At 43.6% G+C, this 24,827-nt stretch overlaps 1 protein-coding gene across 4 annotated transcripts in view; it reads left to right on the top strand.

The window, feature by feature from the left end:
- The window catches only part of MTHFD1 (methylenetetrahydrofolate dehydrogenase, cyclohydrolase and formyltetrahydrofolate synthetase 1), a 51,569-nt gene that overhangs the window by 19,410 nt on the left and 7,332 nt on the right, over nt 1-24,827 (top strand). For all 4 annotated transcript variants that reach the window (XM_010962257.3, XM_045522094.2, XM_074365397.1 and 1 more), the window contains 18 exons: nt 1,396-1,532; nt 2,430-2,541; nt 6,775-6,902; nt 7,392-7,489; nt 7,667-7,840; nt 8,510-8,646; nt 10,714-10,760; nt 11,390-11,497; nt 11,626-11,700; nt 13,972-14,074; nt 15,986-16,062; nt 16,687-16,827; nt 18,040-18,108; nt 18,405-18,516; nt 18,612-18,751; nt 20,983-21,024; nt 23,352-23,452; nt 24,271-24,448. In XM_010962257.3, the coding sequence (XP_010960559.1) occupies nt 1,396-1,532; nt 2,430-2,541; nt 6,775-6,902; nt 7,392-7,489; nt 7,667-7,840; nt 8,510-8,646; nt 10,714-10,760; nt 11,390-11,497; nt 11,626-11,700; nt 13,972-14,074; nt 15,986-16,062; nt 16,687-16,827; nt 18,040-18,108; nt 18,405-18,516; nt 18,612-18,751; nt 20,983-21,024; nt 23,352-23,452; nt 24,271-24,448 (1,979 nt within the window). The remainder of the gene's footprint in view (nt 1-1,395; nt 1,533-2,429; nt 2,542-6,774; nt 6,903-7,391; nt 7,490-7,666; nt 7,841-8,509; nt 8,647-10,713; nt 10,761-11,389; nt 11,498-11,625; nt 11,701-13,971; nt 14,075-15,985; nt 16,063-16,686; nt 16,828-18,039; nt 18,109-18,404; nt 18,517-18,611; nt 18,752-20,982; nt 21,025-23,351; nt 23,453-24,270; nt 24,449-24,827) is intronic.

Raw genomic sequence — 24,827 nt, 5'->3', positions numbered from 1 at the left:
AGTTCTAGGACTAGACAGACAGCTGGAAATGAATCTCTTGAGCAGTTGGCCATATTAGCCCATTACCTGGTCAGCATCATGGTATTTTAATTTCATCATGAATACTTTTCAGCAGAGGTTATTTTTTGCAAGGCATGGTGTCCTGTTTAGAGGAGGTGGATTAGAAATTTCAAGTGGAAAATGTTGGCTAACATAAGGGAAAATTTTCTGTGGCTGGCAAGTAAAGGTCAAGCTATAAGCCTTGGGACAGCTATTGCTGTTCAGTCCTACAACTAAATTTATACTCTATGGCGTGCCGAGCACACAGTGTGTTACAGCTTGGTAGAGACAAGTCCTGTGAGCCACAGCGCCTGCAGGCTTCCCACTTCCTCCTGTTGATAGTGAAGCTACCATTTGCCCAAATGCAGCTTCAGGTCCTTTGTTGAACCCTAAGAAGTATAGCTGGGTACCTTTTAAACACTTCACACTGTGAGGGCTTTACTTCTAGATGTTCATGATGTGAACATTATATAGAAACTTATTTTTCGGGGATGGAGTTAATGTTAAGTGACAAGCACACTTTAAACCCACACTCCCCGAAGCAAGCATCCACTTCCGCAGGGCTGGGTAGAGGGACTCAGCGGAGTCCTCAAGACCTTTCCTCTGCTCCCCTCTATGTGGTAGCTCATCCTCAGCTCCACTTGGTGGTCCCGAGCAGCTCCAGCGTGTTCCATCCTAATGCCTCATAGCCATGGGATGGATCCCATTGGCCAGAGGATGATTGTGGTCACTTACCCGCTGGTGCTCACCCAAACCACCTCTACAGAGTAGAGTATGTCTGCCCTGAAAAGGACGTTGGAATAGTGCCAGAAGAACGGGTACTGAGTAAACGAAAAGAAAGCTTTCTACTAAGTTAAAGTGCCCCTTTACCACTTCCCTGCAAATAACACTGTGGCTCAGGCCCTAAGCCAGAGGAGAAATTTGTTTGAAGAACTAAAGATTTACTGATACTGATGTAATTTCCCTCGCTTCCCTCCACCCCATTACGTGCACCCTGTTTGTTATAGCTGTTCTTCCATGTGGTTTAACCTGCTGTCTTCTTCCATATGGCTGTTGAGCTGTATGTCAGGGTTTCTTTTTGCCTTGAGTGTAGGTTTTCTTCCCACTCTCCTATGACTCAATGAATGGATCTGGGCTTAAGCTGCTCTCAAAAGCCCACAGCAAGTGGGACACATGTATATGTCCCAATTTGAAACTGAAACACTGAGTTGCCAAAGAAGGAATAGCTTTAGGAAGATGTCTTTTTGATGCTAAGAACCTGTTTTTGTGCACTTGTTCTGAATTTTCCTGTTGAGGTGGCATGCAAAGGAAGGCAGCTTGCCCTATTTCTCTGATGCAAGCTGGCTTCTCTTCCAGGGGTAAAGATTGCCGGGAGGCATGCTGTTGTGGTCGGGCGCAGCAAGATAGTTGGTGCCCCGATGCATGACTTGCTTCTGTGGAACCATGCCACAGTGACCACCTGCCACTCCAGGACTGCCAATCTAAATGAGGAGGTAAGGGGTCGACAGAGTGGAAGGCGTTCTGTGTGTGTGTGTGCGTGTGCACATGCATGTATGCACGAATGTTCCCGTATGTGGTGGGGGTTCTTGCATAATGGGAATAGCTAACATTTAAGTGCCAGAAACTGCCGTGTACTTTACCTTGTTATCTCCTTTAACATAACAGTTCTGTGGCTCTTGTCTATTTCACAAGATGAAGAAGCAGATTCAAATTTAAAACTTGCACAAGTGTATAAAGATTTTGTTTTGACTAAATTCTTTCTACATTAGCCCATCTCATGGTATGTAGGGATGAGCAGCATAGGAACTGGGGGGCAGCCAGATCCCAGATACATGACAGTGGTAGCCTCAGAGGTGGAGGTGTCCCAGGGAGGGTGTAGATAGTGGTCTTGTGACATCAGTCACAACTTGTTCTTGACCCCTGCATTAGATTCCTGAGCTGAAGAATTCTCACATGGACACATCCCATTGACAGCACAGCCTCTTAAATGTGGAGAGAGCCCAGCAGAGAGGCCCAGCACCTCGTTTGTCCTCCCCGAGCAGTGCTCTGTGGAAGGTTGTGACCCCTCATTCTGGAGGAGATGGAGCAGTCTCCAGGTGTCGTGTAATTCAGGGACATTGTCCCGGGCCTGTGGCTCCAAGCCTGTGCTCCTCCCTACCCTGCAGGTTCCCAAGTTCCCCATTCAATAAAATGTCTAGTGGAAGGGGAGGTTTTGACATGTGTAGGAATGAGCACAGTATATGAATGGCTGTCGGAGATGGCGCGTGACTTGCATAAAATAGCTGATGACAATGAAGAATTTCATGCAAAGTTTAGGGATGTCTTTTCTGCACCTAGATTTTTTTATGTGTCACTGTTTAATTTCTGAAGTCAGAACCCTCTTTCCCTAGGTAAATAAAGGTGACATCCTGGTAGTTGCAGTGGGTCAGCCTGAAATGGTGAAAGGGGAGTGGATCAAACCTGGGGCGATAGTCATCGACTGTGGAATCAATTATGTCCCAGGTGAGTGTTGCTGGAGGAGGTGGGCTGGGCAGAGGAAGATGTAGCCCAAGTGAGAACCCCTTGTACTGTTTCAGGCTTGAAGTGTTAAGGTTGAGAAGGCTTGGCCTGCCCATGGGTGCATGCAGGTAGTAAGTGGTGGAGCTGCCCCTCGAGGGCAGAGCCCGTGATGTCAGCCAGTGTGCTGTGCAGTCCCAGATGACTTCCCAGATGACTTTGTCCACGGAGAGGGTGGGGGAGAAGGCAAGAGGAGATCTCACTTTATCATCATGTAGAGATCACCCTCTATTTTAACAAGGGATGGATGAATTTAAAATACAGCGTGATCTTTGCAAAGTGCTGCGAGGCTCCAGGAGAGGGATTCATGCTGCCAAGAGTCCTCTAATTAGGTCTTTGCAAAGAAGACGTTTGACCTGGGCCTTTTCCAGGCTGAGAGGATAAACCCAGCCTTGTAGTCATGTCCAAAACAGACTTGGCATCCTCATGCCTGAGTTACTCCTCACTCCCCTGTTTGGTTAGTGATACTCTTCCTTCCCACAGGTCTGAAGCCCTTTCGGTTTCCCTCCCTTTTGTTTTATATGTGAATCCATTTTTTAATATTAGAAATTTTTCCCCTCTCTTCTTTGTTCTCATTGTCCCCTTCTCCACCAAATGCAGTGTTTGAATTTCTCCCTGGTCTCCCGGCCGCCGACTGACTCTCACTTAGATCCATCTGAGTGCTCTTGCCACATTCACGGGTCTTGATGTGGACCCGTGAGCCTCCTTCTCCCCTGTTACTTGTCAGACTCCTTAGCCCCATGCTAGTTTCAGCCACCTCTGCGGCCTTTTTCTTCACATGCACTTTGTGGATCCTGTCTTGAACCATCGTACAAGGGGTCATGTGCCCTTCCCACGCACGCCCCATTTGTCCTCTGCGCTCCTGTGCCTGAATCTCATGTGGAGCAGGCTGCTCTTTCATTGTGAAGTTTTCAGACTTAAACTCTGAAAGGACAATTCAGTGAATACTTGGATGCATACCTTGTGAGTTCAAGAAAGGAACAATCCTTTTAAAAAAGATTTATTTTTATTGAAGTATAGTCGGTTTACAATGTTATGTTAGTTTCTGGTGTACAGCATAGTAACTCAGTTATCCATCTATATATATATATATATATATATATATATATACTCTTTTTCATTATAGGTTATTAGAAGATATTGAATGTAGTTTCCTGTGCTATGCAGTAGGACCTTGTTGTTTATTTATTTTAGATATAGTAGTTTGTATCTGCTAATCCCAAACTTCTAATTTATCTCTTTCCACCCCCAAGAAAGGACCAGTCTTTAATCAAGCACCTGTTTCTGTGTATCCAGCACCATCCCAGTCTGTGGGCTGCACAACTGAATAAAGCTCAACTGTGCTCTTCACTTTCAGAGACTTCCTCCCCACCTCCTCCCTGTCCGAAATGTCCATTCTTCCCTCCAGACTTTGTCTGATTGCCCTTCAGCAAGAGATGATCTCTCCTCCTTTGAAAATTCTTCTCCCCCAACCCTGTTCCGCACACCCCGCCCCCCCGACAGAGCTGGGTGTTCCTCTGGTGTCTCACGCTTGCTGTCCTGTGCTCTTCGCCGTTAGTCTGCCCTTAGGTACCTCAGGGCAGTGGTCTCTGCGGTGCCATGTCCAGCCTGTGCCCTCTGACTGCTGGCACTTGCATCTGTCGGATTGTTGAAGAATATTCCTTTTTTCTCCCTTCCCATCTCAAGTTTGAAATATAGACACTAAGCTGCCAGGAACATTAGTCACTGTCAAGCCTTCACCGTTTTTAACCTCCCTCCCACTCTCCGTACCATGCTTTTAAGACAGTAGCTCATAATTGATCACTCATTTTCTTGTGCTGTAATTATCTAATGGATGATAAAGAAATTGCTCTCCTACAACGCCTCACTTACAGCCCTTGCAATATGGCATTCAGGCTCATTCTGTTGAAAACCTTGTATCTTCTGTGTCATATTTCTGCTTTTGGCTTTTTTTCTTTTTGGACTGGATTTGAGAGATGGAAGAAGCAAAACCCAGGTGGGGCTCTTGAGTCTTGCAGACAGGTATGAAATGTTGACTTACGCACAGAACTTACCATCCTGCACAAATGTATTCCTCATGTAGATAGTAAAATGTGAATTAGGTCAAAGCAGTATCTTCCTTCCTGGTCAGCTGTACTTTTACTGACCCTGGGCATGTAGGTGAAGTATCAATAAGACTAGATGTTACTGTTTCCCAAGGACAGCAGAATCGGACTTACATGTTCCTGGAAGACCTGAAGACTGTTCTTTGCAATGTTCATTTTTGAAATACCATGTTCCACAGCTGGGCCACTTCTTGAAGGATTCATGTTTTGATTATTTAAATTGTTTGCATGGTCCATTCAGGAATAACATCTTAAGTCATTTTCCAAATTAAGGATGAATTAAGATATGTAGTTGTCGTTTAAGGAATATTTTTTAAGATTTAAGTGCAGAGCAGAAAGTATTGGCCAGAGAAATATGTGAAAGTGTTCTACCTGCTTGGCTTACTAAAAATAATTTGAGAAGGGTTGGATTAATAGTGTGTTTTATTTGGAAGGGTTATAAAAGGGGGAAACAACTCCCTTCCCTAATCCAGTCTCAACCTATCCAGTGTAGCAGCTTTTATGCTGGACTCTCTTACTGGGGTCCCCAAATTACATGTGAAGGAGTCAAGGCTCAGCTGGATCTGAAATAGATTTGTACTAATAGTTCCCGTTGAAAGAGAAATTCTAGGGCTGGGGTAGACAGCCAAAATGTTGGTTACTGAAGCCATAACTTTCACTGAGACATGGTCCACTGACCACATCACACTTCCCATGAAACCCTGTACTTACATCAGAGGGCACTCAAGTCAGCCCTGAGAGTTAAAGAGCAGAGCTGAGCTCACCCAGTGCAGCATTAAGTTGTGCAGTAATTGACGTGTCTTCTGTGTATGGAGAAACACACAGAGAAAGTGACTAACACTCCGAAATAGAAATAGCTGCAGGGACATTTTTAAGCAAACTTCAGGGTTAGACAATTGAAACCTATACAAAGGGCAGCGCTCAACTGTATTTCCTTGGCTTTTTGAAACAGCCTTAGTGGTTAGGAGAGGAAATGTTCTGCCATAGCAAAAGCTTGCTGCTTCATAATCTAGAAACCTGAAGCCTTCCCAAGGAGTTGTGTTCCTTGGATTACATACAGAAAATATCTTATGTATCTAGGATGGGGAGAGAAACCCTTATGTTTGGAGAATGCTTCTTCAGTTTCAAGAAACATACACAATTTCTCACTTGATTCTCAGCAAGTTTGCGAAATAGGTAGTATTCATCCTTCTTTGCACCTTTGGATTGGACTTTTGATCGGTAAGGAGCCCCCAGGGGCTGAGAACTAGCAGTTAGGGGAAGAGCTGATCCTAGAGCCTAGGTCACTTATTTCTGGCTTTTTGGTTGAACTATGAAGCTTCCTTTCTCCTTTGTGGCGATCTGATCAAAGAGATGAAGTGGCTAAGATCCTACCAGATCCTGCCTTGGAAGCCTTAGAGCCAAAAGGTCTAGCTCTGTCCCCAGCCCCTCCCGGAAGTGCACTGAAGCCAAGGGTAGGGTGTACTTGGTGTGCATGAGCAATGATGCATCATGGGGTTTGTTCTCTTGAATAGCTCTTCTTTGCTGGTAAGATTTGTAGTTGTTCTGGTATCCTTTTAAGGGAAGTGTAATTATATTCTTTGCCTTTTGCATACATTTAAGTAGCTGCTCGTCTTTGGAATTGGATGTTAAATTGTTCCTCCAGCTCATGCCTGGAACTTACAAAATGCTGACAGTTGCTGTAGAAACAGTATCTGGCAGCTGTGATATAGTTGGAGCTTTGTGCACCCAAAAAATTCCTTTGAAGGCCTTAGCAAATTAACATTTTAAAAGGTGCTCATTATATATTGGGTGATTGGCTTTAAGAATAAAAAAAAAATTCACCTGGTTTTGAGAAACCACTGAAGCATCTTGTGGAATTTTGCAGGTAAAATAAATTTATCCCTAGGAAATAGCGAATACCTGTCATCCCATGGCTTTTGAGTAAAGTCGACACTTGAACCAGATGGGACTACACACCCCAAACTCGACTTAGATTTTGGAGCAAGCTGTTGTAGTTAATCACCTAACTTAGAAATAAACACCAGGATTGTGATTCTGAGGCTGTGCTTTGATTTTTTTCCCTCTTGACCAGACAATACAAAAGCAAGTGGGAGGAGAGTTGTGGGTGACGTGTCATACAACGAGGCCAAGGAGAGGGCGAGCTTCATCACCCCCGTTCCTGGAGGCGTTGGGCCCATGACAGTGGCGATGCTAATGGAGGTGGGTGTGAATGGAAGTTTGTGTAATAGTTCTAGACAGAATTCCAGGTACTGCTTTTCTCCCCACATGGAAATGTCAGAAGGACCTACTCAGAGTCTAAGTAAGGATGGGAATCTTCTGAAGTAAAAAAGGGAATGGAAGAACTGAGAGGTTGAATCGGTCATACACATGGAGGAAAGCAGGGGCAGCACGATTTTCATTGACTCTGGAATGTGATAACTTCAGGGGAAGAAAAGTGCAAAGACCCTGGCTTTGCTCAGTGTGTTTTGGCTTCTTGCCCTTCTTAGCACACACCAGCTGGCGGGGGAGAGGCAGGCAGCCCAGGGCATTTAAGCTGCCTGTAGACTCTGGCCTAGAATCGAAGCATGTTAATAGGCGGATCATGAAGCTGTTCATTTTGTGATTAAACTTGAGTGACTGGGATTAGGAATTGAGATGGAGGTTAAAACCATCACCTCTTCTCAGTTCCATTTGTGTCCTTTTGTTTAGAGCACGGTAGAGAGTGCAAAGCGTTTCCTGGAGAAATGTAAGCCGGGAAAGTGGATCATTCAGTATAACAAACTTAACCTCAAGACACCCGTGCCAAGGTGAAAATAAAATTTTACTACTTTGAACCTCTGCGGACTGTGGGTTTTTAGCTGATGGAGGCCCTGGTTGTGTGTATGCCCCCTCAGAAAGCACCACCAGTGGTTGGGGTGGGTAGGATGGGATTAATTGAATCCAGTGGATAAAGATTGATACATATTTTCTGTGTTTCTTCTAAGTGACATCGATATATCACGGGCTTGCAAGCCAAAGCCCATTGGTAACCTGGCTCGAGAAATTGGTCTGTTCTCTGAAGAGGTAGAATTGTATGGTGAAACCAAGGCCAAAGTCCTGCTGTCAGCGCTGGAACGCCTGAAACACCAGCCTGACGGGAAATACGTGGTGGTGACCGGGTATGGTTTTTAAATGTTCCTTTGCCAATTGAATCTTTCTCTTTTTTTTTCAATTGAATCTTAATATTAGTCCTGATTATTATTACCAGGGGTTTCATTTGCATGTAGCATGTATATGTAGAGGTTCCTTTAATTTAGTTTTAGCATTTTCACATGTATTTAATTTGATTCTTACAGCAACCCTGTGAGGTAAGAGTAGAGTATAATGCTGCAGAGATGAGAAAATTTGCCAAGGTTATTCATCTAGTAAGTGGAAGAATTTGGGTCTTAAAACCTGGTCTTCAGATGGGATTGCCTTTTTTAACCCAAAATTCATTAATTCTGTAGTCCTTTTGAACATTCATCTTTCTTTTTGCTTGGCCGAGTTATATACATATAAAAGCTAGTTTCTGAGACTAAATTGAGAAATTAAAATTGTAGCAATATCTCTTATAAGGTAAATTATATTTGCCCCTTGCAGTCAGAAGAGCTGAAGTGCAGAAGTCTTTTTTAATTTAAAACTGAGGGGAAGTTACAACTAAGACTCTCAGAAAAGATCACTTTCATGCCTTTCATCTTTCTAATTATTCAGATTAAGAGTCATTCTCCAGCATCTGTTAGACCTGACTTAGTGATACATGGATTTAATTCACATAAATTTAATTTTCCTCTTTTGATTTCATCTTGAAGAATAACTCCAACACCCTTGGGCGAGGGGAAAAGCACAACCACGATTGGGCTGGTGCAGGCCTTCGGTGCCCATCTCCATCAGAACGTCTTCGCATGCGTGCGACAGCCTTCACAGGGCCCCACCTTCGGAATAAAAGGTATTAGTGGGACCAGACCTGGCTGGCCAAGGGGCACCTGCCCCTCCTCCATTCCTCGGGCCCCCTCAGCCTGTGAGTGTCTAGGGGGTCTTCAACTCATTCAGGCACTGGGACCGTCTTCCTCTCACCCCCTGTTGTGTTTTTGGTGATGGCGTTCATCAGATCACCCCCGCTGCTGCTGCCACTGTCTGGCACTGCACAGGGATTCCCTGGGATGGGTAACATGTAGCCAGGGATGCTTTCTTTAAAATTTTTTTTAAACTCGTTTGTTTGTTTGTTCGTTTGTTTTGGGCAGAGAGGTAATTATGTTTATTTATTTATTTATTTAAATGGAGGTACTGGAGATTGAACATAGGACCTCCCGTGTGCTAGGCATGTGCTCTACCACTGAGCTATACCCTTTCAATTCATTTTTTATTGAAGTATCATTGATTTACACTATTAGACTAGTATGTTTCAAGTATACAACATAGTGATACAGTATTTTTATAGATTATACTCCATTTAAAGTTATTATAAAATATGCCTTACAATATAGCCTTGTATCTTTTTTAATTTTATTTTTTATTGAAGTGTAATGGACTCACAGTGTTAGTTTCAGGTGTAGAGCAAAGCGATTCAGTTACAGGGATGCTTTCCTTTCGTTTGACTGATAGTCAGCTGTCACAGTAACAGTGAAGGTAATCACAGAGACTGATCACCATGCTGACTTTCTAGAGACAAAGACAGACCCTACAGATGTTTCCCATGTGGGAGTAAGAAAAGCCTTTGCTTATTAAATATAAGCTTTGTGCCAGGTTTTGTGCTAAGCGGTCTTTGCCAGTTGTTTTATTTTCTAATATAGGGTAGTATTATCACCACTTACAGTGGCATCTGGGACTTCAGAGGTAACTTGGTCAAGGCACTGTCTTCAAGTACCAGAGGGAGCCCCCGGGTCTATTTCAAGCTCTAAAACAGCATTTCTTCTGATGAGATGAAAACACATCAGTAACCGTACTTTGCCATCAGTTTTTGATGACTGCAGCATGGTGTTCTTCTAATTCAGATTATTATTGATTGTAATAGGTTCTCAGCGTTAGCTTTGTCATTTGCTTAGTGTTAGGGTGTCACATACCTGCTTGTTCTAGTGGTTACTATGAATCTTTACACAGGGTACACTTTTGCCCCTCTTTAGCCAAGTGTGTTAACTTAGTTCTGCTTTTGAGCTTGTCTTAACAAGCCCCTTTTAATTCAGAATGAGCCTTTCCCTTTGTTCTGCTTTTTGTTTGGTTTTTTTTGGGGGGGGGATAATAATTAGATTTGTTTGTTTGTTTATTTTAGTGGAGGCACTGGGGGTTGAACCCAGGACCTCGTGCATGCTTAGCACTCACTCTACCCCTAAGCTATACCCTCCCTCCTTGTTCTGCTTATTGAACCCAGCGCTCTGCTTTTCCTCTTAACACGAATTGCCCCATTTTCATTGCGTGATCTCTGCCTCGCAAAAAAGCCCACACAAAAAACCATTACCTCAAATTGACTTTTATCTCACTGATAACCTGATAACCTGGACACTTTTTTTTAACTGACTTTTGGTTAATAATCCAAATGGGCCAGCAAAAATCTAGCAGTTAAGCTGTTTTCTAAAATGTGTGTCCTACTTAGGAAGAATTGCAGTCTCTGTTGGTGTGTGTATTTTAAATATTCTTTTTTTAAAATGTCAGAGTAGTGTTTATAAGAGTAGGAAACTGAACAGGTCTGCTTTTATGTAACTGTAGGCTGGGTCTTTTAACACATGGTAGGAATCACGGGGCACCTGTTTCTAAAGATAGTGAGTAGGTTATGTATGTGTTCATGGTTTCATCAGTTAGATTCGGATCCAACTGAGACACTATTCAGCATGAACAAGATCAAATGGTTTAGCTTGATAAAGAAAATTAGGAAACACTTGATCAAATCTGTCCAAATGGTTGGAAAAAGTAAATAAAATAATATGCATAGCAGTGATGAAAACCGATTTGCTTTTATTTGATATCCAAGTCATGGAGAAACATGCTTAACCTGAGTCCTCACCCTTGACGTGTCCTCTAGGTGGCGCTGCAGGCGGTGGCTACTCACAGGTCATTCCAATGGAAGAGGTAATGTGATCCGGGATTTCGTTGAAGTAGACTTTTTTTTTAATAGGTTTTCCTTTCCAAGATTAACCTTTTTTGTTAAGGTCTTAGTGGACAAATGACTTGTAGCTGAAGCAACACTTAAGGAAAAAAAAATCTCAATTTGCTAATTTTTAAACTGCTTAGTTTTTTTAACATGACAAGGACTTCAAAGTCTGGCTTTCAGTGGAAATAGTCATTTTAAGCAGGTGATCAGATAAAGCATGAGATAGGGACAAACCAACATGAAGTGAATTCAGAGTAATAACTACGCACTGGGAGCAACATATAGGCGTGGAGTTGGGTTGATCCGGTGTGCTGCTTGCTCACTGCTCAGAGGGTGTGAGTGTTCTTACTCATCCAGTGTTGCCGTTGATCCCGGTGGTGTGGCATTTGTGGCTACTGGACCTGTCTCTTATTGAAAATCACAGTTCCTTCTGGGGACACATAGTAATTTGTTCTCAAGAGCTATCTGTGTTGGGCGTTTGTCCGCTAGCTGTGCTGCCATCCTTTTCCCACTGGCTTTAGTGTAGGGATTGGTTTGGTTACAGTACAGTGATGTTGGAAAGATGCAGAGACCTTGGAAGGCTGATGTGGCCTCTGCCCTTTTGTAGTTTAATCTCCACCTCACTGGTGACATCCACGCCATCACTGCAGCGAATAACCTCGTTGCTGCAGCCATCGACGCCCGGATGTTCCACGAACAGACCCAGACAGACAAGGTAGGCTGCTGAGGCCGCAGGGCACTTGTGAAGGGTTTAAAGCACTGAATTAATATGGGGCCCTCGAGTGCCGATAACGGCATTGTGGTTCCTCTCATTTAACAGCCCTTTTCCTCCTTTTTCTTAAGGCTCTCTTTAATCGTTTGGTACCATCAGTAAATGGAGTGAGAACGTTCTCTGATATCCAAATCCGAAGGTTACAGGTAAGCGTCTCTCTTCTTCATTTTTGATTAGTATGAATTTGGGTGAATGATAAGGAGGTAAAAATCTCCTTAAGGTAGCCTGTTTTGCATCAAATTATATCCATAACCATAATCATAAGGTCATGATATAAATAGCAGAAATTGGTGGTAGAGGTTGTTTCTCATTTAACTGTAAATTTTTAGTGGTTAGTCCCAGAATAAATAGAGCACTGACAACCTGCTCTCAGCTAAGAAGAGGAGTGACACTTCCTTTATAGCATATAGGAGTCAGGATGCCAGCACAGCAGTTTGAATACCTGCTCTTCCCAGCATCAGGACCTTAATCAAGAGTGGTTACTTCTCTATTTTATTTGACTTCCTGTAACAAATATATAGTCATTAAACATACATGTACCATATGCCTAGAAATTCCACTCCTAGGTGTTAAGCCAAGAGAAATACAAACTTGTGTTCATACAAAAACATGAATTTCTTAGCAGCTTTACTGATAATTTCCAAAATCTAGAAACAACCCACATGTCCCACGGTGGGTGAACAGATAAACTGGTATGTCTATACAGTAAAAGGAATGAACTGTTCATACACACAACAACTTGGATGAATCTCAAAGGCACGTTGAGTGAGAGAAGCCAGTCTCAAACAGTTGCATACTGTATGCTTCCAGGTATATGACATTCTTTAAAAAGACAAAGCAATAGTGATGCAGAGCAGATCAGCGGGTGCCAGAAGTTATGGATCAGGGAAGGTATGACCAAAAAGGGATAGCACAGGAGGATTTTAAAAATAAAACTCAAAAATATATTTCTGTGTTACTTTTACATATGAAGGAGATTTTATGTATCTATAAATATTCTTTAGACTGCCTGGCACAGGTACGCATTCACTCACCGGTATGTGCTGCCTTATTATCAATAATAGTTAACACTCACTTTAATTTTTTGCAACTTAGTATTTTGATGCTGTGAGAATACTCCGTGATGCTCCCCTTTACCCAGATGCAGAAATAGTTTACATTTTGCCCTACCTGCTTTACAATTCTGTCATGATTTATATTTAAATATATGCATTCTTCTCTGGACTTAAGAAAAAGTGACATTTATACAGTTTGATATTTCTTAGCTTCTCTTTGTTTTCACACTCCCCCCTAGAATCTTACGCATGAGGTAAGTCGGTTCTTACCCTGTTTTGTAAGAGTTGTGTTCTGCAAGGCAGCAAGTGCCATGGAAAGAGCAGGCAACTTTTAATCTTACCTTTGCTGATGGAACTTTCTGTCAGATGTGGGGAGGGGCTGGACTAGATGTTTAAAAAAATGATCCGTTAAGAAGCTCTGGCATTCAACATCAAAGGACTTGTCCACGGCCACAGCACCCCTTGTCGGATTGGAACTAGAACTTCAGTCTCCTGTTTCCCGGTCCCTAAGCATCCTCTCTTGCACTGTTATCAGCTAGTCCCCGGGTGCTCAGTCAAGAGTGGGTTGTCAACAGCAGATTCTTGGCTTAATGACTCAGGATTTTGCTGACTTCTGTAAACAGTGTCACGTGCCAGGCTTGTGGAGGCTATTTGACAAGCCAGTGAACACCAGCTCTGATGACACACCTGAGGTTTTAAAACAAAGTCCTCACCACACAGGACCTATGGGAAGAGAAGGGCTTGCTGGGCCCACTCAGATCTACCTCAAGTTATAAGAAAAAGAGAATACATTTTACAAGCACTTTCCATTTCAGGATGTGACCATGGTACACCTTGTAAATAAACGAATTCCCAAGTTCTATGAGGAGGAAGAGCCAAACCCTTCTTGTGCCTTTTGAAACAGTAAGAAGGCAGTGAAAGAGTAGTGCTACTTCAAAAGCATGCAGAAGTGATTTACGTTGATTTCTATTGTGGATATTTATTTTTGCCCTTCCTAATTTTGCATCGAATGGGGATTCTCAACTGATTGAAAAAGCTTTGAACATCTTTTCCTTTCATTATATCTGCATACAATGAATTGGGTACAATGCTTTTTGGTCACTGTGCTTACATAAGGCTTTGGTTTAGGGACATGCTCTGGTGCCCAGTGACAGGGACAATTGTGTTAATAATACCTTTGTACTTGTGTGAGTGGGAAACACATTTAACCGAAAGGATCATAGTTTTCCCTTCTGAATTTAATAGGGTTCGTATTTCCTTAGAGGGGACCCTATCTGGAGATAGGGATAAATTTCTTTTTTTAATTTGGTGTACATTTGTTTGTTTTGTCTTATTTTTGTTTTAATTTCCCTACCTCTTCAGAGACTAGGCATCGAAAAGACCGACCCTACCACACTGACAGATGAAGAGATAAACAGATTTGCAAGACTGGACATTGATCCGGAAACTATAACTTGGCAAAGAGGTACCAGAGCAGTGCACAACACCCCCCAACTCCCCCTGCCCGCCACTGGTCTGGTTATACTGCACGCCCCATGCCCTCCCTAAGAGTTGGTAAAATGTGAGGTCCAGAAGCTTGCGTGTTGGTATTTTTGTAGTTAAGGCCTGATTAAGATGGCAACTTGATCATTTTTTTCGACTACCTCCATCAATCTCTCCCCTTTTTAGGTGTAATCAAACCTCCTCTCGTTTGGTTAGCCGGACGTTTTGCTGGCTGTTCAGTGTTGATTGGTGTGAAGAGATTGGCTTTACAGAAGTTCATGCATAAACCAAAAATAACATCTTGCAAATTTCATTTTATGCAAGAAGTTTTGGTGTCATGAAGTAGAGAAGTCATGTTGAATCACTTCCTGAATCATGTTGTCCTTTAGTCTTAGCGCTCTCGTCTGGCATAAGTGACTTGATTTTTCTCATTTTTACCTCATTTTATTAAACTTTCTTGTAACAAAGTAGGCAGCCTTCAAGGTTTAAACACTTAACAGGTTATTGAGTGAGTTGCCCGGTTTCACCACCATGAGTTGCTTTTCTCTATGTACAATTAGCATGGCTTAGAGTTTTATTTTGTACCAACAGCGTATCCACCTAACTCTATCACTGCTGAGAAGGACTTTTCATCCAATGCGCAGAATACAGCTGACAACCAATTTATTGACTTTTTTTGTGATTGTCATTGGCTCAGTAACTGTGCTAGCTACTGACATTTTTAAGGCAACTCGTAATATCTAACTCAACACTGCTATTTCTCTGCTTCAGTAGCTTTAGACACATAATATAATATTTTGAGGAATAAGCTAAAGATCTGTTTTGAAAATTTAGTATCTCATTCAGTTTTCCTTTGCTTTATGAAAATTCATGCTTTCTAAGAAAGTAGAAGCAGACAAAAATATGGATCATACCCGTTGACTGGCTGCTTCATACAGAGAAGTTAGATATAAGGAACTTGATACTTTTTAAAATTTTGTTCTGTTTTTGAAAAATAAGGGTAGGCTCCAATAACACATTACATACTTCACTTATCAGATGGGGGTGTGTGTGTGTGTCCAAGTGCTGTATACGACACTGCTTTTGGTGTTTAAATTATTACAGTCTTTATGAAAAATAACTTGGCATGTTGCCAAGTACCTTAAAAATGCCTCTCCGCTTTGACCTACCCTAAAAGAGTGCGAACTGGTTTGCTGCTGTTCATTATATGTTTTGTTGTTATTTTTGGCATGTAATATAAAAAACAAAATTGGGAAAACACTGAAATTCACAGTAGTTCGATGTAGGAGGAGGGTTAAGTTTAGTTAGTAGGTTGATCTTTGCCATGTTTTCCAAGGGTATGCAATTGGATAATTACTCTGGCATCAGAACGGAAATTATTTCTTCTAACTGCACTGAAGGAAAAAGCAGGGCTGTTACCCAGCCCACTTCAGAAGGCATTGTCTTTGCCCTGTGCTTATGGCCCTTTTGTCTCAGGAGTGTGTAAGGTCAGTGAGTCATCCCACAGAACAATGCAGACCTCGGCCTTTTGAAAAACTATGGCTTGCCCTGTTTTTCATGGGCTATGAAATACGCTTTGAAATAGATTCCAGATTTCTAGTTAATTGTTCAAATTTTCTAGGCAGAATAAAACCAAGCCACTCCACATTCCTGTCTTTAATTCCTGTACATCAGTGGTATGTGAGCATCAGTACTTAACTTGGACCCATATTCTAGCTTTACCATTAAGTTTAAAATCAAATTATTGATAGATGGTCATTAAGTTGGACTTGTTGCTTTAAAGTTCTGCTGGTTCCTTTACCTTTATGGTCCTTTTCTCTTTCTACTTTCTACTGAATCTACTGTGTCTTCCCTTCCTACTGTATCTTTTCTTCCTAACCTCTTTATGCTGTAGTGTTGGATACCAACGATAGATTCCTGAGGAAGATCACAATTGGACAGGCTCCGACGGAGAAGGGGCACACACGGATGGTAACTATCTGTTCCTTTCCAAGTACATCAGCTCATGGGAACGAGGTCCTTGCTTCCTCTCTCCTCCTCCATCCTCTCCCGGTGCACTGATACTGCCAGGTGTTGTTCTGCCTCCTCCCTTTTAAAATGTGAGTGAGTAGGTGTGTGGGGTATTGAGCACTCCTGACAGCTTTTGCAGTAGATCCCATTGTCACCTGTATGTTTTCCCCCCTCATTTTTTTCCTGAAGGTGGAGAGCCCCGAGTAAATATCCTTGTACCTAAATTGATTAAAACTGCTGCTTTTTGGTGGCCATTTCATAGTATGTCTCTTTGGTGTAAGAGCTTCAGTGCTGTTCCCTTGTATGTTAGGGAAACCGTAATCACATGATTATAAGCTGCCTTCATGGGGATTATTGGTCCTACTGGAACATTTATTTGTAAAAATTGATTACTCAAGGTCTTGGAATAATTAATTACAAGTTTTTGCTATTGGGGGGTTATTTTCATTGAGTTATTTGCGTACTATTTTATTCTGTCCTTTTAAGCTATTTGTTTGGGTCTCGGGTGCAAACACAGATTGCTTTCGCAGTTCACATGTCTGGTTTAACACGGTTTTCCCTGTTGTGTCTTTTCCCTGCCGACAGACCCAGTTTGATATCTCTGTGGCCAGTGAAATCATGGCTGTCCTGGCTCTCACCAGTTCTCTAGAAGACATGAGAGAGAGACTGAGCAAAATGGTGGTGGCATCCAGCAAGAAAGGGGAGCCCATCAGCACTGAAGACCTGGTGGGTGCCCTGGCGCTCTAGACTTGGTGACGCATCTGTGTCTATTGTCCCAGCATGTCTCAGCCGTGACCGATAACAAAAACTGCCGTACTTAAGCTGCTGAAATTAATAAATTCATACGATCTTGCTATTTAAAAGATAATTATGACGTTTATAAAAAATACTTCATAGTGAGTGACAGGCGGTATGCTCCAGTAACAGACCACAGGTTTCAGGTGGTTTGAGCAGTATCTTCAGCCTGTGAGTATTTCCAAAAGAGGCTGCACGACTCCAGTTTAGAGAGCATCGAGAGTCCAAGTGAGGCCCTCTGAGCTGAGTTGGAGTCACACCGTGGCCCCTCCCCGTGGCAGGCCTCCCAGCACAGGGGACCCTTGGCAGAGGCTCGTTGGCACCATATTCACATCGGGAATGACTCAGCCGGTTCTTCTAATGATCCTACTAGGCTTGTCCACTTCGAGATTATTTCTGAACAGTCTACATGGGATTATGAAGTTTGGAATGAGATGATCTTATGGATTAATTTTTTTTAAAGCATATTTGTGTTGATATGCACCAAAATGGTTGGCCTGTGGTTAGCGGTATGATAGATGAATTCAGAAAAGTGGGGCAATAGTAATTTCCAGTTTTCACAGTTAATATGTGTAAGAAAGGAAATTGTTTTAAATTTTTATACCTAAACTAGAAACTTAGAAACTCATTAAAACTGAATATAAGTGAATACAGCTTTATCTTACTTTGATACCGGTTTGTTTATCTGTGGTTGGATGGCTTAAAAGAGGGACATAATGCACGAGTTAGTGTTGAACTCCTGGGTGGATTTTCAGTCTAAGGCCCAGGAGACGCATACTGAATCTGGTTTACAGCCGTCTCCGCCAGACACTAGAGTTACATGTAGTTCCAGACTCTGGGAACTGGTCTAAAGTGGGTTCCCCACGTGGGTCAGCAGCAGAGCTTGACTGAGGTGTTCGTTACCAGGGTTCCCTGTCTTTCCAGAATTTACATACAGATGTCATTTTCATTCTCTGTTCTCCCTTAAGATAATTGGTAACTTCATATTATATCCCAAAATAAATAAACAAATGAATGGATGGTCTAGTTTAGGTAAAAGTGCTAATTGGTCCAAGATGGTTAAAGAGGGAAGACATAAGAATGTTGATTTTGGCTTGGTTTTCTTGTTGGTAGGAATCGATGACTCTTACTTTTGTTTTCTAGGGAGTGAGTGGGGCATTGACGGTGCTTATGAAGGACGCCATCAAGCCCAATCTCATGCAGACACTTGAGGTGAGCAGAGTGACTCCCGCCCTCCCGGGTTGTTTTCCTGCATTTGGAGCGGAGTGGTGGTAAAGCCCACTGTTCTCAGGGATCTGAGACCTTCTCTCCCTGCTCATCCCTTTCTTCCTGTCCTTTCTCACAGTTGTGACAGGGACTTTACTGAAAAATAAAGAGAGGCAGCCTCATACTTTCCCATGGGAAGTCTTCTTCTTTAGGATTCTATAGCTAACTTCTGTCCCCTGGGCCGTGTCATCCCTTCTGAAGCAGGATTGGCATCTTTGCTCATGACGTCTCAATATCCACAGGGCACTCCAGTGTTTGTTCACGCGGGGCCGTTCGCCAACATCGCGCACGGGAATTCTTCCATCATCGCAGACCGGGTCGCACTCAAGCTTGTTGGTCCTGAAGGGTTTGTAGGTGAGTACTTGTGCGAAATCAGTGAGAGACTGCTTTTCTTATAACATCCAGGGAGTTGGGATGGCATTTTTAGTTGCGTTTCTCCTCACTTACAGTGACCGAAGCAGGATTTGGAGCAGACATTGGAATGGAAAAGTTCTTTAACATCAAGTGCCGGTATTCGGGCCTCCGCCCTCACGTGGTGGTGCTTGTTGCCACTGTCAGGGCTCTGAAGATGCACGGAGGCGGCCCCACGGTGAGGATCAGGAGTTGGAGGAGTTGGATTCTCAGAAATGTTCTGAAGGAAGCTGGATGACTTGTGCCTGTTTCTTCATTAAGCTGCTCTCAGCCTCACGATGAATAGGATGCCGAAAGCAGGGGGTGTTCAGACAGCACTTGTGCGGGCTGCCTCATCACTCACAGGCAGCCCAGCTCTCAGTGTTTTAACGGAGCCCAGGCTGCCTTCACGGCCTGCCTTTCTGAGGAAAACATCTGATAATATCTCGGCCCCTCCAAGGACACATGTTTCTCTATACTTACAAAAACTCCTTTATATTCAGACTGTCCTTTTAAATTCTGAGTCCCATTTCCCTCTAAATGGTGACACTGGCAGCCAGCCAAGCAAACCATTTAGCCGAGCTAGAGGTCAGCCCCTTCTTGAGAGGTGCGTGCTGGGCAGGACCACGGACCGCCTGGAGTCGGCGGGGAAGGAGGAGTGCAGGGATGCTCAGGACAGCCTCCGGGTGATGGGAGAAACAGAGGTTAGGACACTTTATCTTCAGCTCCGACCTGAGCTTTGTGTTTTCCTGAAACTCATACTGCTTAGAAATTGTACTTTGTGTTCTCTTACTTTAACTCTTTTTCTTCAGTGCCTGCATGTGAAGAAATGGTGCTAGTTTTCAGAAAGTATTTGAAGAAGTATTAAATTCCTGTCCTCCAGGAGCTGGTCTTGTAACTTGAGAAATGAGTTTTCCCTCACCTGCAGAAGAAAGTCAGTACTTCTTAGTGCAGTGATCAGGGTTTCCTAACACAGCAGTTCTCAAGAATTTTGGTCTCAGAACTTCTTTACACTTTTGGCTCAGTGGGTTATGTCTACTGGTATTTACTATATTAGAAATCAAATATTAACATAAACAGCATTTTTTACAGTGAAGTGACTGTATTTTCCAAAACACCTAGGCATTGTACATTTTTCAGATCTCTTCAGTGTCTTGCTTAATGGAAGATCCCTGGATTCTCATCTTCTGCACTTGATCTGTTATCACATGTTACATAATCTTTGGGAAAGTGCATCATACACTCAGTGAGAGAATGAGAGCGAAAAGAGCCATGATATCTTAGAATTGTTACGGAAATAGCCTTGACCTCTTGGGCCCCATGAAAGGATTAGGTCCCCAGACCACGCAGTGTGAGCCACGGCCATCTTGACCCCAGCACACCTCTCCAGTCCTACTTGTCTGCGGGCACCAGGAGCTCTCCTAACCCAGGATGCCCCTTTCTCCCAGGAGTGCAGGACGGACTTCCTTTCTCTTCCTGATCAGAACCAACATTTCTCTGTCTCACACCCCCTCACTCACCCTCACGCCATGAGGTCACTTTCCTCCTTCCCTCCTTTCCTCCCAGTGTCACTGTCTGAAAAATAATGTGACTGTGTACGCTGGGCAGTACTGAATGGAGAGCTTTCCACACAGCTCCAACAAGGAGCCACACCTGTTGCTCAGGGGACCTCGTGGAGCTCCGTGAGCCTCAGGGCCCTGCTTCCCACCCCGCCTCTCTGGGGCCCCTTTTGGAGTTGGAGTGCCGCACTGTCTCTGAGGAATGGGAGCTGACCAAGCTGAAGGCTTCTTAATCACTGTTCATTGCCCACAGTGGGTCCCTGGAGTCGGCACCTTCACCCCCATGCACTTCCCTGTGGATGCAGCAGGGCTGCCCCACCAGGTACCTCTGTAATAGTGAGCGCCTGTAGAGAAAGAAAATCTTGTGTTTCACTCTTGTTTGCGTTGCTCATGCGCTCTGATTCAGCTCCACAAAGGCGTGGGCTGGCTCCATGGACCAGCTTTTGAGCCCGTCGCAGGGCGTGTCACAGATGCTGCAGTGGACATCTCAGGGGGGCTTTGCAGGGCTGACAGCTGTCTCTCTCCTTACACTCACCTTTGCTCCCACCCCTACTGCTGTCCGCGTCCCTCACTGGGGTAACTGCCCCGCGAGAGCACATCCCTTCCCCCGCCCGCCGCCTTAGAGCCATCTCTTCTCACCTCCTCAGTTCAGGCCACAAAGGTCTCCCACTCTGCTCCAAGCCGTTATTTTTGTTCTGTGCTGTAGAACTGGTCATATGCTCTAATCCTTAGGGCAGAAAACAGCCTCCTACTACTGTGTATCCCCCTAAGCCTGCAGCTTCTGGCCTTTAACACAGGGCAAAGCACCATTTTAAGCTAAAGTCTAATTGTAAATGGAAAATGCCTCTGACTTTGCTTCTTTTCCTTCCAGGTGACTGCTGGACTTCCTCTTCCCAAGGCTTACATAGAGGAGGTAACTGCAGTCATTTCTAATTATTTGTCCTAGAAAGCACCACATGCTGAATCCACATTTCTCAGCCTGACCCATTTAGAAATGAGCAGGGCTGTCACTGTGACCCAGGGAAGCACCTCGGAGCAAGGGATGCCGATGGCCCTCGGTGTGCTGCAGAGCTGTTAGAGGAAACAGGAAGAGCGGCCTCATACAGCAGTTGCCCACATAGGATGTCAGTAAGACCACTCTCCTAGACCGGTGGGTGGTTCTCAGTCTGGAGCAATTCCCCCCCACCCCCACCCAGGAGCATTTGGCAGTGTCTGGAGACGTTTTTGATTGTTACAACTCGAGGTGGGGTTGCCACTGGCATCCTGTGGGTAGAGCCCCGGGATGGCTGCTAAACATTCCATAATGCACAGGCCAATCCCCACTACAAAGAAATGCTCAGCCCAAAATGTCTAGTGCTGCACTTGAGAAACCCTGCCCTAGACGATGGAAGTTTCCTAGTCTTCCCTGCATTGGCTGGTTGATTTCCAAATACCATTCGTTTTAGAAGCAAGTAGGGCCTTTTTTTGAAATGCTTTTTCCTCTGCAGACTTAAATCCATATTAAAGGGCTGAGATATGGTCAGCATCCTGGTTATTTTTCTAGGCAAAATTTTCATGAGCTAATTTGGTTTATGACATCAAGCGGGAGCTCAAAGAAGAATTGGGAGCATGAGCCTTTTCATATTTATATCATTTCCCATCAAAGAAACATCTCTAGCACCAGTTTGGGGTGGTCCGGCAAGAGAAGGGCCCCTGTATGAGATGGTAAGGTCGGCCGCTATCGCTGTTAATTATGATTTCTGCCTTTTTGGGAGGCTTTTAAATTGTCAAGCAGTACAGGGTCACTGTTCAGCCCCCAGATGAAGTGATTCAAAAGCAGCTAGAAAAGAACTACTGGTGCCTTGAGTCTGCTTGTCTCCTGAGTTATGATTTGCCTTTTATGGTCATTTGTCTGATTCATGCGTAGGAGGGGAATTCACAGATCTGGCCCTCCTGCCACCCCGCAGCCTTTTCCTGTGTCTAATTAGAGTGACTGCCCCTAACTGGCCCAGCTGGTGTCTTCATTTAAGAAATTCTGCTTATTTAAAACTGTTCTCAATCAGTCCTACATATTAATTGGTTTTTGTGTGACTAGAAGTAAGGAATTAGCTGTGCCCTTTAAAATACCAACTAAATTCTAATCTCAGTTTTCAATTATTAAAGGGAAGAAAAGTATAAATCATGTTTATAATGATCTCAATTGTTTTCTGCCTTAAACTTACCCTTTTTTTCTGCTGTATTATGGAAACCACAAACCAAGCACTATTAATGCTGGGTTTTTACTCACAATCTAATGTACATACTTTTGTATAAGACTGACATTTTCATTTGAAAAATATTTAATGTATTTTTATATGGATTTTAAACTTACATAATACGTACCCTTTGTATAAGAAAAATTAAACAATACAAGAATACAATATATATGATTTGAGTCCCCTTTTAACAGTTTGGTGCATATCTCAACATTTTAAAAAATTTCCTGAATATACACATATATTTTTGTATTTGTCCAAAAATGGAATTAAGCTCTTCATAGTTCTGGAGTTTTAGTACATCTTTGAATGGTTCCACGCTAATACAGATGATTTTACTTTTCATAACATCTGTGTGATACATATTTATGGAGTGCATATATCATAATTCACTGGCCAGTCCCCTATTGAAGGAGGTTTGTGTTTGCAATTTTCCAATGCTGCAGGCAGTGCTCCAGGAAGCATATTTTAAAGTGTTTCCTTAATTACTTTCCTTTAAAATTTCATAGTATTTGCTTCTTGAAGTTGATATTTATCCTATTTCTGACACAGGAAGGTTTATAGTTGAGTTCATTAAAAACCTTTGAAAGCGTCACTGATGACTCCACGTTTTCTGACAAATACCAGGCACTGTATCTTCTGATGGAAGGGCCTATGCCATGCTGAATAGAGTCAGTTTGTATCACTGTACCGTCTAAGTACATACAATCTATAAAACGGGTTATAAGTAGAATTTTTTCAAGGGCAGCTGATGCCCTTCAAACAGCAAATAAGGTGTTAAGATTCGGTGGGCTGACAGCAGATACACCAGCCCCACTCCAGCGTGGCAGGCTCTGGAGCGCAACTCACTGTGGCCCGAGAAGCGCATCCGCACCTCTGCTCTCTGGCCGCTTGTCCTGACAGTGAGTGGCTGTTGGCTCAAGGAGACAGTTTCCCTCTTAAGAAGAACTGGCAACTGTTTTCAGTCCTGCTCTCTGACCTCACAGACCTTTTGCTGTTTCTGCAGAACCTGGAGCTGGTTGAAAAAGGCTTCAGTAACTTGAGGAAACAAATTGAAAATGCCAGAATGTTTGGAGTTCCAGTAGTAGTGGCTGTGAATGCCTTCAAGTGAGTACAGCGTGTAAGCGTCCTGGGGACTGTGGAGAACGGCCAGCAGACGTCGCCTGGAGCAAGTTGTGCAGCACTGCTTTGAGCTTCGTTTCGTTCTGCAGTTGCTGCTGTTAGTTGTTAAGCCTGTGCTTTGGGAGATGCCGATGAGAGCCTGCCGCATTACAGGCACCGCTTATGTCACAGCGACACAGCACCTCACCTGCTGAGGGTCTGCAGTCAAATTTGGCTCCTGTGGGTGCCTCCTCCCTGGGTGAAGTGGGTAACATGGGCCGGTTATTAGATATTCTTTTTGGTCTCTAATCGTAGCCCTACAGAGTCCCATTATTTCACCAGGTCTGGTGGGATGTTATCCTGACAAATCGTTATTGAGCTGGAACTGTTCATTTAAGAGAGAACTTATGTGGGTCATTTAGGTATCATGGTGCCAGTTTTGGTCTTGTTCTGAGGGTCTAACCACAGCAAAATGGGAAGCAAAGATTTCTTAAAGCTAGTGTTTTTCGATTCCTTATGATGTGCCTAGAATGTTTTAAGTGCTTTGCGTGTACTTACCATCTAAGCCTCATGACATCCCAATGATGTACTGTGATTATTCCCATTATACCCATGTGGAATCCAAGGCACATAAAGGTTAAGTAACTGGCTGCAAGTCTCCAGATAGTACATTGTGGAGCTACAATTCAAACCCAGGCACTATTACTTGATTAGTGTCGGTTTATCCATGGGTAATTCACATGGGTTTTAATAGCAAAAACATGGCATTCTGCCCTCTCCAGCCATCATCAGTGCTTTTACACGAAGCGCTGCCTGTTTTACAGGACAGATACGGAGGCCGAGCTGGATCTCGTCAGCCAACTTGCCAGAGAACATGGGGCCTTTGATGCAGTGAAGTGCACTCACTGGGCAGAAGGGGGCAAGGGCGCCCTGGCGCTGGCTCAGGCCGTCCAGAGAGCAGCTGAGGCGCCCAGCAGCTTCCAGCTCCTCTATGACCTCAAGGTGGGTTGCTTGCTGGGTGCAAAAAAACAAAAAGCACAGTTGGGTTTCTGTGTGGCTGCTTTTGTTTGGAGCCCATGTTTAGCAGCTACAGCCTGTGGGTTTGATTCCCACGTGGGTGAGTTATACAACCACAGCCTAGACTCCCAACTCCAGACCGCTTTCTTACCAGCACACATTGCTGCTTTGCTTACTTCTAGAGGAGGGGGTCCAGGCAAGAAAGCCCCAGGAGGTTGGCTCACATCCTGGCTTTTGAAAAGGCTCATAGTATAGTCCCTCTGCTGGCAGGAAAAGGGTTACATATAGAACCAAGAGTGTAGCTCACTACAGTCTTTACCCTAGGGCACCAGCCACATTATGGCAAATTGGCAAGGGGCTCCAT

The sequence above is a fragment of the Camelus bactrianus genome, chromosome 6, assembly GCF_048773025.1.
Source record: "Camelus bactrianus isolate YW-2024 breed Bactrian camel chromosome 6, ASM4877302v1, whole genome shotgun sequence".
NCBI classification, from domain to species: Eukaryota; Metazoa; Chordata; class Mammalia; order Artiodactyla; family Camelidae; genus Camelus; species Camelus bactrianus.
This window is presented reverse-complemented; position numbering and strand designations above follow the sequence as displayed.